The 14,889-nt window shown below is 41.4% G+C and overlaps 1 protein-coding gene across 8 annotated transcripts in view; it reads left to right on the plus strand.

Annotated features, from left to right (window-relative positions):
• The window catches only part of OSBPL8 (oxysterol binding protein like 8), a 139,068-nt gene that overhangs the window by 90,655 nt on the left and 33,524 nt on the right, over nt 1–14,889 (plus strand). For 6 of the 8 annotated variants that reach the window (XM_019543184.1, XM_019543178.1, XM_019543179.1 and 3 more), the window contains 3 exons: nt 6,862–6,932; nt 12,776–12,856; nt 13,991–14,092. In XM_019543184.1, coding sequence (XP_019398729.1) covers nt 6,862–6,932; nt 12,776–12,856; nt 13,991–14,092 — 254 coding nt within the window. Of the gene's footprint in view, nt 1–6,861; nt 6,933–11,998; nt 12,256–12,775; nt 12,857–13,990; nt 14,093–14,143; nt 14,264–14,889 lie in introns of those variants that run through there. The other 2 variants (XM_019543185.1, XM_019543186.1) reach the window with 2 other exon arrangements.

Genomic DNA, 14,889 nt, shown 5'->3' on the forward strand with positions numbered 1-14,889 from the left:
AAGGGATTGAGGCTGTGGGGAACGGGGGGACAAGTGGAGGGAGATGAGGCAAGGGGGCCACCTGTCTGTCACCCCCGCCCACATGCCCCCTTGCTGCAGCAGTGGGAGGGACAAATTTTAAGACTACTGATGATTAGATTTAATACCTAGAAAGTTATAACCAAGTTATACATTTTCCATGCATAGAATCTAATTGATTTTGGGAGTAATTTTTAAATTCAGTGGTGCCTTGGATTCTGGTAAATATAGGGTAGGGAGAGAGAAAGAGAGACCTGGTATGCTGAAGTCTTGAGGAAATTTCTTGAGGGGGGGAAAAACAGTTGCAATGTTTTTGGGTTTTTTATTCACTCTTTTTTTTTTTTGGCAGTCACTCAGAAAATGGTCCAGATGGTTCAATGTTACTTTATCTCTGCCAATTTTATTTTGTTTTTTAACAGCTGGAAATTATTTATTCTTTGATAGTCCATTTTAAAATTGGTTGTGCTTAAATACCTAAAAGTTGGGGGTCCTTATGGGGCAGGTACTGACAGACCTGTTGCCATTCTATACCATCTTATCTCTTGGTTTCAGATTTAAATTTTCTCTTGCCTTAAATATTCAGATTAGATCCATTTAATTCTTCTGCAGATATTTAATTCTCCAGTTAAGTATCCTGCAAAACTGCATTTCAGCCATTGCTCAAATTAATCTTACTTTGCTTACCATGTTATCAAAGTTGGCAGTCTTGTTCATCTTGGATGTTTTTCCTGATTTATCCGTGGCTTTTGCATCAGTACTTATTTCCCTATAATAAGGGACAGTACTTACTTATTTGAATCTGTTGTTAGTAAACAAGGATGAATGTCATATTTTTACTCTTAAGTGGTGTTCCAAATAGGGAGGTTATTTGAGAAATATAAGATTTAGCCCTTGGAACAAAGGAGATGCCTGTTTTTTCTTTCCCAAAGTTGATTGTAGGATGCTTAGCAAGTGCTGCTTGGCGATGCCTGAAACTAACACAGTTATGTTACAACTCAAAACTGGACTTTCCATAATTAACTTAAGCTCCCAAATGTCACTTTCAAACTGTGACAAAGATGAGTGTTCAGACAACGCAATGACTGACTGTTGTGCTGAGTAATTGCACTTCCAGAGATGACAAGACATGTGTTTTGGAAAGTTTGTTTGTTTGTTTGTTTGTTCTGAAAATGTACTTCAGCCAGATCTTAAATGTGCTACTTGTGTGTGCATATGCACAATTTTAGAAACACTGAAATGAAATAAACCATGGCTGTCTAACACGTGAAGGGCTTAGCACCTAGCCCACAGACCTCTGCCGTTCTTGCTGTCTGGGTCCTCGGGCTTCTCCTCCCTCCTCTAGCTTCTGCTTCCAGCCCCCATGCCTGGGCAGCACAGTCTGTGGGCCACATGGTAGAGAAAGGGAGGTGGGGGGCAGGGGGTCATGAAGACCCATGTGGCCCGGAGGTCTGCAGCCCCAAGCCACTGCTAGACTAATAGCAAATTCTGGATATATTTTTTTTTTTTGGTTAACTTTAGTGGGTTTTGGAACATGCCATATGAACCTAAGATGAGGGCCACAGTCTGGCATATGCCAAAGCTACATTTGATTTGAAATGGTGTTGAAAAGCAGGCTTAAATACAGTATAGCCCTAAGGGCTCATGACAGTATCTGTGATGAGGAGATTTTTCTAGTTGTGTATAGCTGATCCCCAGGATGCCAAGTGGCAGGCGAGGGTACTGTTGGAGAATAGCAGGACCATAGCCACAATCCCTATGTGCCAGTAAAGCCTGTTGGGGACATTTGAATTTTTGCTTGATTTAGAACTCCTCTAAAGCTGTCATAACTTATCCTAGGAATTGAATCTACTGCTTTGGATTGAATAAAAGTCGAGTTGGTTGTTTTTACAATCCCAGTCCAAGGATTTCTCATCAACTCAGAGGTCAATGTAGTCCATAAATCTGAATAGATTAGCAATTCAACAGTCAGATTTTTGTATTTTATATAAATGTTCAAGATTACTGGATTAGTACATCTGCTTACACTGATCTTTCTCATCTGTAAACTATATGCTTTAAAGCTCCCAGTCAAGTAGGGATGACTGTACCAAAAAAATGAAATGCAAAATTGAAATTTGTCAAATTAAGATAAATTTAATTCCGTTTTACCCTATAGCAGGGGCGGGCAATTATTTCAGGTGATGGGCCGCTTACCCAGTTTTGGCAATCTGTCGAGGGCTGCATGGGTAGCCCTGCCCCTTGACAGGTGCCCCACCCGCTGGTCACCATCTTGGGACCAATGTCCCAGGACTAGCACCAGTGGGGCCCAGAACAGGACACAGGCTGGCAGGGGTCTCTGGAGCTGGGCTGGGTTGCACCAGCAGGGAGAGGGGGGAGCTGGCCTGGCTCCATATGCCCCTGCTGGCTGGGACCCTGTACTCCTGCCGCCCTGCTCTGGGCCCTGGGATACCGGGGCGGGCCCTGTGCTCCTGCACCCACTCGCTCCCAGTGCCCCCCAGCACCTCAATACAGGCAGGGGGCAGTGCACAGCCCCAACCCCTGCTTGCTGGCAGGGAAGGAGCTGGTGCAGAGCGCTGGGAAAAGCAGTCGCTTGACCACCCCATGGCTGGTGCTCCCTGCTGCAGCTGCTCACAGCCCACGCGGGGCTGTCCTGAGCAGGCACAAGTAGCCCCGCAAGGACTGTGAGTGGCTGCCACGTGGACCACTGGCCACAAGGCAGGCAAGCGGCTGCTTTTCCCTCATGCTCAGCACCAGCTTGTAAACCAGCCCTGCTGCTAGCCTGGGCGCCATGCCAGCTCCAGGCTCACCTGTTGGGGCTGTGCTGCAGCAGCAGCAGCTGTGGCCCCCCCACTTGCCATGACCGGCAGTGTTTGCTGCTGCTGCCCACCTGGAGCTCCCATACTGGGCTGCCCAGAGGCAGTGGTGGCATCCTTATTGCAGCTTACAGCAGTATGAGCTCTGGGCAGGCAGCAGCAGCAGCAAATGCTGCCTAACATGGCAAGTGGGGGGGCCACAGCTGCTGCCACTGTGGCGCAGCCCCGACAGGTGAGCCTGGAGCTGGAGCGGGGTCCAGGCTGGCAGCAGGGCCAGGTTACAAGCTGGTGCTGAGTGGGGGAAAAGCGGCCCCTTGCCCACCCCATGGCTGGTGCCCTGTGCTGCAGCTGCTCATAGCCCACATGGGGATGCCTGTGCCTGCTCAGGACAGCCCTGTGTGGGCTGCAAGCAGCTGTAGCAGGGAGTGCCAGCAACGGGGCGGGGGAGGGGCTGCTTTTCCCAGCGCTCTGCACCAGCTCCTTTCCTGCCCCTCCCCCCGCTCCTCCCTTTCCTGAGGTTTCTGTGCCGCAGCAGCCACACAGCAGCCACATGGTCCCTCGGTGGTGGGGCCAGGCATGCCCTGCTGTTGCGGGAGCCTGCTGGGCTTCCCTTGGGTCCTATTGCCCCCAGTTCCTGTCATTTTTGACAGGAACCAAGGACAGATAAATTATAATTGTCAACGTGTTTTTAGGGGCCCTGCAGGCCGGATAGAATGGCCTTGCGGACTATATTTTGCCCACCACTGCCTTTAGGGCCAGCAGATATACAGACATAGTAGCAATGACACAAAGACTAATGTGCAGACTCGAATATCTTTCTTTTGTTTCCAAGTTGTCATCTTTCAAGAGCACATGTATATTTATAGACAGATTTGCCGTTTATAGCTTCTAAAAGATGTGTTTTGTTTTTTGGGGGGGGTGGTTTGTTTTTCCAACCGGTACATTTATAAAAACAATTCTAACTCAAATTGTTTAAGAATGTCGTAAGTCAAGGAGGCAGCTAATCCGACCAGAGCCCATGCTGAGTAAAATGCTTGTTGAACAAAACTGTCTATTCTATATGTAACAGGACAAAATTTCTTAAAGGTTGTAACTCAGTAGTGCTAAACGTTTCATTCCTGTAGGCTGGATGAGTGGTATGGGGCCAATTCATGGGACGGGTTGAGCCTTACACTCCCAGCCCCACATGCTTGATCTATCTTGCACGGCCATGCTGTCTGGCCCACCAGGCTCCCTGCAAGTTCAGAAATTCAGCTGCAGGAGAACAGCAATTTACCCTGCTATTGCTCCCTCCTACCACATTTTTGGACCTGTGCAGAGCCTGGTGGGCCAGATGTCATGGCTCCTGGGGGCAGGGGTTTAACATCCCTGTTATAGACTAATCTTATTGTTAAGGAAGGGGAAATACTAAGGTACTTCCACGTTGTGAAAATGCATGGCAAAAATGGGGTTCTGTATAAGACTGTGGCAAGACTAGTAGTAGCATTCAACATTAGACCCATGTTCACAACTCAAAACCAAAACTGCTTATTGCCAAAAGGCTCCAAAATCTAGTATGTTCTCAAATATCAAATGAGTGGAACTATTGTGCGTATGTATGTGATTAAGTAATGAAATCATAAAATTATGAAAAGTGTATATAGATAAAACTGAGGCAACTGACTGCCAAGGAGAGAAATTTAAGCAACATGAGATGAAGATGGCTCTCTGCTTTTCTGAAAGTACTAATATCCCAGGCAATCTATATTCAATCTTGTATTGTACCAAGTGCAGTTAATTTTAAGTCTGGTTACTAACAAACTTTCAGATGGCATAGAGAGGGTGGGTGTGTACACGCATGTGCGTGCATCTGGAAGGAAGGACCTTGAGCCACCATGGTTTTTAAAAGGAAACTGCGAATTCCTGGGTGCCTTAAGAAGCTTTATCCTCTTAATGACAAGCCTAAAGTCAGCACGTTCTTGCTTATCCCAGTTGCATATGACTTAATAAAATCAGTCCTTGCAGACTGCGGTAGCATTGTCTGACTTATTCTCGATTTAGTATTTCTACCTAATATTCAGAAATGTTAAAGCCTAGATGCATCTCTTTGTTCTGCGTTGCATAGAAATATGCCTAAATATGCTTTAATAGGATTGTCAGAGTTCCTCTAGGGACTGTGCACAGATGTAAGTCCAAATCAGAAATCTGACTTTAGAGATTCAGACACTTTAACTGTCAGAAGAGAGCATAATGATCTTGTGTGGGTTCTGGCATAAGCCAACAGAACATCATTGAGTATTTCCAGCACTGTACCTAATGATTTCTTGATGGAGTAGAGCATTTCTTTACAAAGATAGCCATCAAGCACTTTTATGGACACATTAGTTGCTGGATAACTATCCATACTTGATGTGTGGTATTTTATTTCCATTTTTTTTTTTTAACTTTAACTGCCAGCAGCTTGATCTTGATAATCTTCATCTGCCACATTTGGAGCCTTCCACTACTACAATTTGTCATCTTATGTATATTGCACTGTGATTAAATTACATTTCACATTGTTTAATATTACCTGGATGCTTCACTCTTTAATCTGGTGGGTGGAATAACTCCTAAATGAAGTTTTTGGTGTGCTTACATGTATGTATGAATGCAAGAGGATCAAAAACCAAAAATGATTACTGCTACAAGTTTGTAAGCTGCTTGTTAGCATGAGGCCCAAAATCATCGTGAAAAGAAACAGCCCATCTTTAATAGTGTGGTGCAAGCAAATTTCCTCATCCAAAATATCTGAATTTGTCACTTGACCTGCAGAGTGCTGGATAGGAGTAAGTCTTGTTCAGGCATATCTGGTCTCCTGAGCTAGCTCCCTCTGGTGGTGTAAATCTTAATAACTAGCTGGAAATGCTACAAGGCTCTCAGCTGGCGACATCTGTTCAGAAGCATACTTTTATCATGTTAATGTTAACTGTTATCTGTCTTGTGCCTGGGCAGCTTGTCAACAGTTGTATTTTGACTTGTAAATAAAAAGCTCCTCGGTACATTCCAGTCATGCGCTTGGATTGCAACAAACAACTCGACAAAACTGAGCACCAGTGTGATTTTTGTTCTAGTTTTGTCTCCAGAGTATGCATGGCATCACCTAGCCTGTATTCCAGGGATATGCACATACCCTTACTTGAACATGCATGCTAGAAAGAATTTTTGACATCGTGCAACTACGCAAAGACTGCTTAACGTGCTTGGCTAGTAACTGATTCTTCTCTTGGCTTAAAGACACTCAGCAGTTGTGCAGTTTTGTTTTTATGGGGAGTTCTTTTCATTTTTGATAGTACTGTGTGACTGCTCGTTCATAGACAATTATTTTGATATAAAAATGGTTTTGGGATCAATTTTAAAATTTAATACTTTGTGTATGCCATACATGAGCACACGGTTAAGCTATGAAGCAGCCTTCCACATAACACAAAAATCTTAATCCTTCTATGTTGTCTAAGCATTTTCACTACGTTGTACATTATGAACATTGAATTATTGCATAGATGCTGTTTTAAATACTTTAATAAACAAGGAAAGCAGCTTCACCTGCTACTGCTTCAGATGAATCTTTAGACATAGCTAGCAATTTCCAGTCAGTGCAATATGCATAGATATATATTTTGCTCCTACAGGCTAGGCAAATGCTTGTCTGAGCATTAGACTGATGTATCCTTTGAGCAAGGAAAGACCTGTGGAGGTCTGCTTCAGCCTTATTTATTTATTTATTTATTTATTTTTTGAGTCCTCATTCTTAACAGACTCTAAAAGCAGCTTTATGGTAAACACCACACTGAAACTTCAAAACCTTATTTTTATTGAGCAGTATTGTTTTCATCTTGATTTATGGTGAAGAACCAACTTTTAGTTTTTTCATTAAATGTATCTGTACCATTGCACAATGCTGACCACATAAGTGAGATTTGCTAATTAAGTCTTTATTTAGTCTGGATGCAGAAATTATGTAGTGTTGTAATATATAATGGTTTGCATAAAATACTGTCTTCTCTTTAAGGTTTTGACAAAGGGAAGGATGATTCGTCACAAAGTAAAGAAGATTCAGCGCATTCTATGTCAAAAAGCAAGGTAAACAAGAACACCATCTCCAAAAGATGACTTAACTCTGCAGTTCAGCATATATCATTTTGTGTGCTGGCTTTAAATGCAAGTTTATTTCATTACAGTGAGCTGCGGTCTCATGGGTTGCTGTTCAGACTTCTCAAGAGATGAAAATTAATATTTAAAGAGACAGCTCCTTAATACTATCCTTATTGAGATGACATTAAATGCAAAACCTCAGTACAAACTCATGAAATTGTAATGGTTTCTTGTTAGGTGGCGTCTCCGAGTCCAGTGCTGCCTAATAGTTCACTGTAATGGAAAACGGATAGAAGCCAAGTCGTGATGTAGAACATGAACTCCCAACCTTTTCACCTATAAGTGAGAGTGTCATTCAGCAAGATGCATGTGTAGTACATCTTAATGGAATGGATTAAGGGTAGTGAAAGAAGCTTTAATATGGAAAAGCTTATTTTAATCATCTTAAGAAGTTGCAGGTTAAACTACACACAAACATTTAAAGATGGCATTTCAGAGTATACAGTAGCCAACTAGAGCCTGTTCTGCAAAACCCTGAGGCCTCCTGCATGGGAAATGCTGAACATCCAAGTCCCAGGCAGCTATCTACTGATAAGAGTATCTGGTATTCTGTCATTGGCTTTTTCAAATTGATTTTAAAGTCTCTTTGAAGACTCATGACTTGTAGTTAGCTCCAAATGCTTTTTTTCCCCTATCTGGTGCAATTGCAATGCAAAAGCACACCACTGGTAGTACAGTGAGAGAATTAATATGTATATCACCCTGTTGCCCTCTGTTTCCTAAGCAGGAATAGGAGTGACTTGAGCCAGACAAGAAGTGGAAAATAATAGTATGATTCCTGAACCAAATATCTTTTGTTAAAGGAGATTAAAGATTGAGAGCACAGGTTGCTAATCTGAGAGTTAAAAATCTTCCAGGACTGTTGCAATCACTGAGTACCTACCCATGGGAAACGTGCAAAAGTTAAACTTTAAGTACTTTCTTCCTATTTTTTTAAAAACCATATAACTGTATGATTAAGGGTTCCAGGAATGCCAGAGGGTCTCTAATCTCTGTTGCAACTCCCAACCTATAGGTTTTCAAAGCTTGGCTTCGTAGGAGTCTGTAAACAATGATAAAGGTTAACACCAGGGATATACCTGGACATTGCAACATATATTGTCTTTGCATCAAAGACCTTTTCTAAAGGTACTGAGAAGTTACCAGATCATGCCAGAAAATATGTTGTGTGGAAGTCCAGTATAATAGTACATAGAACATATTACTTCAGTCTTCCTTGTCATACATTCTGTTTCTGCCCAAATGCTTTAAAGTTGCACTCTGGGTGCATCCCCGCAGTCTATGTGAAGACAGAGCTTTCTAATTTCAGGTTTTTGCAGCATCCTTTTTGTTTACATGCTCTAACTTTATCTGGGCCTTAATCCCTAATAGTATAAAGGTGTCAAAGGTTTTCGTTTTAAGCAAAGGCTATCTTTGGCTATAGGGAAGGCCAGATTTTGTACAGTGTCTGTCAGAGGAAAGTGTCCTTTTACAGTATTTGACTTGCCTTGGTTTTTTTTCTTTTAGTCACCAATGCAAGGACAGCCCTTATCTTCACTTGCTATAGGATCATTAGCTGGCTGCATCCCCTGGTTTAATTATCCCTTTAGAGAGAGGGAGAAACTTGCATGGAAGATGCTTTTCCAAATCATTACTTGCAAACATTTAAAGTAGCTATTCCGTGTTCTTCATACAACACCCCTCACCCATCAAATCCCTATTTAGAGTGGGGAAACTACAGTACAGCTATTGAAGTTCCATGATAAACTCCTACTTCATTCAGTTTTAACAAACCCTTTTACCTGGATGTAATATTGTACACCCAGGAGTACTAGCCTCCTGCTCAGTACCTTGCAGTTGATTTTAAAAAAAGCTTTGGAGATCTGTGATGTCATAGTTGAGGATACTGGAGTATTCTGAATTTAGTTTAGTGTCTTTGAACTTAGGATCATTTCTCATACAAAAGAGAACTGTCTAATTTTCTTCCACCCATGGATCCCATTAGTAGAAGACAGCAAGAAGATATGACTTATTCTTGTCTTTGATCCAAGTGTCTGGTCCTGAAGCTTCTGAATCTTTCTTGACATTTTCTCAATTTTTGTGATGACTGATTTTACTTATTCTTTAATTTCTTTAAGTAATACTTTGTTAGTGATGGAGTATTAATTGCATTTGTTTTTGCATCTTTCCATTTCTTACCTTTCCTTGGTTTGTTCTGTCTTGCCCAGTTTTGTAGGTGTACAAGATCCAAATAGGCAGGACAAAAAGATTATTTCTTTCCCAACTTAATCACTTTCTTCTTGTAATTCTTTGTGTGATATTTGATAGTAATCGATGGCAACCGGCTCTTCCACCTACCAAAATTTAAGGTCTCTTGTCTTCAGCGATGGGTTGGAACAGTGGTTCTGAGAACTACTTGTAACCCAGTACCGGGAGTTGCAGTTGGTTTTTTATAATCTTTATTTTTCTTCAAGTTGTGCATTGTAGTTCTCTTATTTATTAATTTAAGCCTGAAGGAAGGGTTTGGTTTTTTGTTTTTTTTTTTTTTATTAGAGCCCAAAATGTTCTGTTTCTGACAGATACCTCCGCAGCAGTGTCTCAGTAGTCTCATATATTTGGGAATTGAGCCTTGATGTGAAGACTCAGGCTTTAGAGTTCTAGAGCTAGATTGTATTAATGTAGGGTCCTAAGTATAGGCTTTCCCTTGAAATAGATTGCATCAGTAAGTTTCATAGTTTCATAGTTGGAAGGGACCTGAGAAGATCATCAAATCTGACCCCCTGCCATGAGCAGGAAAAAATGGTGGGGTCAAACAACCCTGGGTAGGTGACTTATCTAGACTCTTTTTGAAGACCCCCAGGATAGGAGCGAGTGCTACTTCCCTTGGAAGTTGGTTCCAGATCCTAGCCGCCCTGACTGAAATAGTGCCTCCTGATATCTAGCCTGAACCTACTCTCAGTCAACTTGTGGTTGTTATTCTTAGTTGCTCCTGCGACCCTCTTGTTCCCCACTGCCCTCCCCCTCCCCCCCCGGTTAGTTTTATAGACAGCCACCAGATCCCTTCTCAGCCTTCTTTTGTGGAGGCTAAACAGGTTCAGGTCCCGTAGCCTCTCTTCGTAGGGCCTGCCCTGCTGACCCCTGATCATGCGAGTGGCCCTCCTCTGGACCCTCTCCATGTTGTCCACTCCCTCCTGAAGTGCAGCGTCCAGAACTGGACTCAGTACTCCAACTGTGGCCTGACCAATGTTGCATAGGGGGAAGGATCACCTCCTTGGACCTGCTCGCAATGCATCTGTAGATGCATGACAAGGTGCAGTTAGCCTTGCTGACTGTGTCCTCACGTTGGCGGCCCATGTTCATCTTGGAATCAATAATGCCTCCAAGATCCTTTTCTGGTTTATTTAGATTGACAGCCAGAAAACTTAATGTTACTTTTAGCATGTTCCATTAATCCTTTCTAATGGGTACTCCTAATGAATTATCTTGGCATCTTTCCATATCTCTGTTCTATTCCTGCTACTGTGATAAAATTCTTTCAGACTTTATCAACAAAGAATTTAAATTCTCTGAGCATTTAGCTATAGAGTCTGAATTTCACTTAAGAATGGGCTTCCAGTATAAAATGTACAGGACCTCCATCTCTCTTAACATCCCAGATTTCTTAGGCAGAATTTAGGGAAACTTAGCTTTAGAAGTAACTGTTTTCTTTGAATAATCTGAACTTTATTGTTTATCACATAGGTTTACATTTGTGTTTTGGGTGCCTGCTTCCCCAGTTATAGCAGAGGAGAGAGGAAAAAGTAAACTTGTTTTTTCTTTAAAACCACAAAATACAAACTAAACAAAGACCTGTTCATGTTAAGGCTCCCAGGTTAAAAAATGGCTTATTTTAGAATTAAAGCAAGAACTTGCTACCAGTTCAACTCTTAAGTGCAGGTATTTATGCAGGTGGCATAAATGAGACTGAATGTTTTAAAGTTCAGAGTTAAAAGAAACATGTTGGCATGTTGTCCAAAGTATTGTTGGAACTAATTCCAATTTAAATTGTATATTTTTGGATCTTTATATTCTTGTGTTTAAATGTTGTGCTTTTTTTCATTTATTGGTCGCTTATCTAACACTTACTTATTTTGGACTTGGTCACTCTAAAGTGGGGTTATTCAAGCTCTGGCTTGCAGGCCAGATTTGGCCCAAGGAGCTGTGTAATTCAGCCTTTAGGTCTCCCCACAACTAACGCTGCCACTGCTTCCTCACCCCCGGTTTTCCAAGCTCTGTGTGGCTGAATTGGCTCAAACCAGTATGGCCCTGTACAGAGGTATTGGACCCTGCAGGCTGGATCTAGCCAGGGATTGATGCAGCCACATGGCAGTGGCCCACTCAGGGGCTTATGTGGCTGCGTTGGGCTGAGGCTGGGCCAGCACTGTGCACTGGATTGGGTCTGCAGACTGGATTCAGCCCATGGACAGACCTGGTATAGCTTCAATCCACTGGTGGAAAAGACCGGGCACTGTTGCACTATTGTGTTTCAGAGGAACTGAATAGATATCACATTGTAAACTAAGGTTTTTAAAATGGAACAGTCAGTCTGAAAAGTAAAATGGATTACAGACAACAGGTCAAAAAATATTGTCCTTTGAAGCTGCTCTAATCCCAGGGCACTTCGCTAAGCAACCAGTGTCAATCAGGGTTACGTTTCAGCGCACGAAGAACTAGATATCTCTCTAACTCGTCTGAAGTTTATTTTTAAGTCCATACTTATTGAGCAGTTTCCAGTGGTGATTAAATTGGTTGCAATGATAGTGACAGGTGACATACCATGTAAGAAAAGTCTTCTGTAATGTTACAGGCTGCTGTGGCCACTTGCTAGTTATTGGCTGGCTCAGTCTTTTCTTCCAGTTCCCTTTCAGCTAGTGGGCAAGAGAGGCAAAAGAACAAACTTTGAACCTTTCAAGACATGACAAAAAAAATCATGTGCTGCTGAGGCAGCACATTGCCCAGTTGTGAAAGACGACTCGGGTTTTATAAAGCTAACTTGAGTCCTATTCCCCTGTTTGGTAGCACTTGGGGGAATGAGTTGATTAATTGTCAGGGGTTTGAGGGACAGGTGGGAGCTTTGAGAGTGCTGTTGGGCAGCTGTAATGCGTTAATTTATGCACTGGACTTAATTCTAGTCCAGAGAGACTGAATATTTCCCTTCATGGGTCATTGGGGCCATGGGGAAAATTTGCATCTAGCTTGTGGAGACTGCATCTTTCCCTTCATGGGTCAGGGGGTAAGTGCCTTAATAACATTTGTTATGGGAGGAGTTCTGTAGCTGGGGGTGGAGGCACTGTAGATCAAATTATCAGGGTATTTCAGGCTCCTCCCATTTTAAATATAGTACCTATACAAAATAGAGTAATTTTTATAAATAAGAATGAAACCATTGATCTCTTGCAAACGAGTTCTTCAACTAATCAAGAGTTTGGAATATTCAGCAGGGGTTCCTTAGCAACAGGCAACACATGCTAAATATGTACTGCATGTAGCAAAGCTGCTTCTGGAGGAATCATTTGCACGCTTTCAGCCCTTGAAGTATCTTATTAAGTAGAACTATAGGTTGTAAATAGATCAAATTACTGGGAATTTTGTTTTTGTTGAAGAAAAATAAAAGGAAATTGAACAGAGAGCAGAAGTCTATATAAACTCATGCATGCCATCAATATTACTTTTGTGAGTGGCTGAAACGTTATTCTGTTGTATCCAGGTATCTATCAATAGTACTGATTTGTTTTTTATTTCATAAATTTCAGTCTGAATCCAAGCTTTACAATGGCTCGGAGAAAGACATCTCCTCAGCTTCAAGTAAGCTCACAAAAAAAGAGTCTCTTAAGGTGAGTTGCTTTCAAAATATTTTTCTTAGGGCACTGTTTTGCCCTTGTTTGACTTTCTGAGTTTTGACTGGAAAATAGCATAAATAAGACTCTTAAGGTGTTAGGAGAAGTAGTGTTGCTGAGTCTCTTGTCACCCCTTCAGTTTGTACTAAATCGTTTCTTACATAGTTATGAGGCGCTATGCTTCTATGATGTAGACTGGGATGATGCACAAAATGGGTAGAGATGCCTCGTGTTGAATTACCAATGGCTTATCATGTGTGTTCCTCGTTGGTATTGCATTCTATTAGGTTTAAAGTAATTTTAATGTTAAAATTAGTAAGAAATGAGACGCAAGATGGCTATAGACATTAACTGATCTACCATTATTAGTGGGAAATGGCCCATTATCAATTTCTGCTGCAAAACAAGTGAAACTAAAACCTTTTTCTCTTTCTACTGTCCCTAAAAATAGAGGAGGGGGACTTTGATTTTTAGATGCTTGAGTTAGATGCAAAAGGGTGATACTTTTTAAGTCCCTTCCAGTCCTACTTTTCTATGACTTTATGATTTTTCAGAAACTGTCAAATTTAAATTGAATTTAATTCAAATTAGCTTGGGTGGGGCTTTTTTTGTTTGTTTGTTTTTCAACAGCATGCAAGGTAAATTTTTTTCACCCAAACTCATTGGCAGCTTTTAGTCGGCCCTTTATGTGACTACTTTAATTTATAATCAATTACTAATCAATTTTAAGATAAAACTAACTCATCTACTACATGCATTTCTCAGGATGAACAGTGAAGAGTTAAACAGTAAAGTAGTGACAGTCAAATGAGAAGTAAGGATCTTTAGGTTATTGGAAAAAAAAATTAAGTGATGCTTATATGAACAGTAAAATATTCTTAACCTTGACAGTCTGTATTCTTTAATATCAGAAGTGGCTGTTCTTGAAATAATTTGGAGATACTTTGTGTTGAAAGCAGACATTCCTCTGCATCTTGATGCTGCTTCTGCATCTATTACCTATTGTGTTTTGCACCTTGTTTTTCCTGGTTGGTTGGCTGGTTGTTTTGGCTGGGGCTTTTTATTGCGCTCACTTGCTTGTTTCCATGGATTATAATGTTGTTTCTATTTTTTTTTATTTATTAATTACAGGTTCAAAAGAAAAATTACAGAGAAGAGAAGAAGAGAGCCACGAAAGAATTACTTAGTACAATCACAGATCCATCAGTTATTGTTATGGCTGATTGGCTGAAGGTCAGAACTTGGGTGAAACCTGAGCTGAAGTTCTAGCAGCTGACTACTGTTTACCTACCAGAATAGAAAAGGCTCGGTATCGGAGTGGGTTGCTGATTAGTGTTTTTCCAGGAGCCGAGTAGCTATTAATTGCATCCCAGAGGCTCCATGCTCGACTCCTACAGGACTAATGTAGGAACCTAGCTTTTACTTAGAGTAGTCACCCTAGTTATGTCTACTTTGTGTCGTGCAAATTGATTTTTGGATGAGTTTGGTTTATGACTTCTGGTTTTTTTTTCACTTTGGTTATTAATATTTAATTGTAGACTTTCTGCAGCTTCTATTAAAAGTAGCAAAAAGGCCACAAACTAACACAGCTTGCTTCTTGTTCACTTCTTGCTTTTCTCCCTTATGAACTATAATTTTCTGTAAGAAAGGTGAGAAGTACATCACTTCCACAGCTACTTTTATCAATAATAATGTGGCATTTTTTTGATTTAATTTTTAAAAAGATGTTACTTCTGGGTAAGCCATTTAGTTCTTTCTTTGCACAAAACATTTACCCTGAGCCATATCTCAGTGTAAATACCTACCTTATTACACTGCATAGCAGGCAGGTCCCTGAAGGTCAGTGGTGGTGTGGGCAAATGGTAATGATTGAAATGTTTCTAAATTTAAATGCCTAGGGGCTGTTCAGAAAGGGCATATTTCAGCCAGGGGACACACACATGCCCCTGTGCTGTTCTTAGCTGAATGTTTCAAAACTAAAGCCTCTTCTAGCATCAGCCATGGCCATGGGGGATTAGAACAGGATGTTG

Source organism: Crocodylus porosus, unplaced genomic scaffold (assembly GCF_001723895.1).
Source record: "Crocodylus porosus isolate Cpor-Errol unplaced genomic scaffold, CroPor_comp1, whole genome shotgun sequence".
In the NCBI taxonomy this organism is placed as follows: Eukaryota; Metazoa; Chordata; order Crocodylia; family Crocodylidae; genus Crocodylus; species Crocodylus porosus.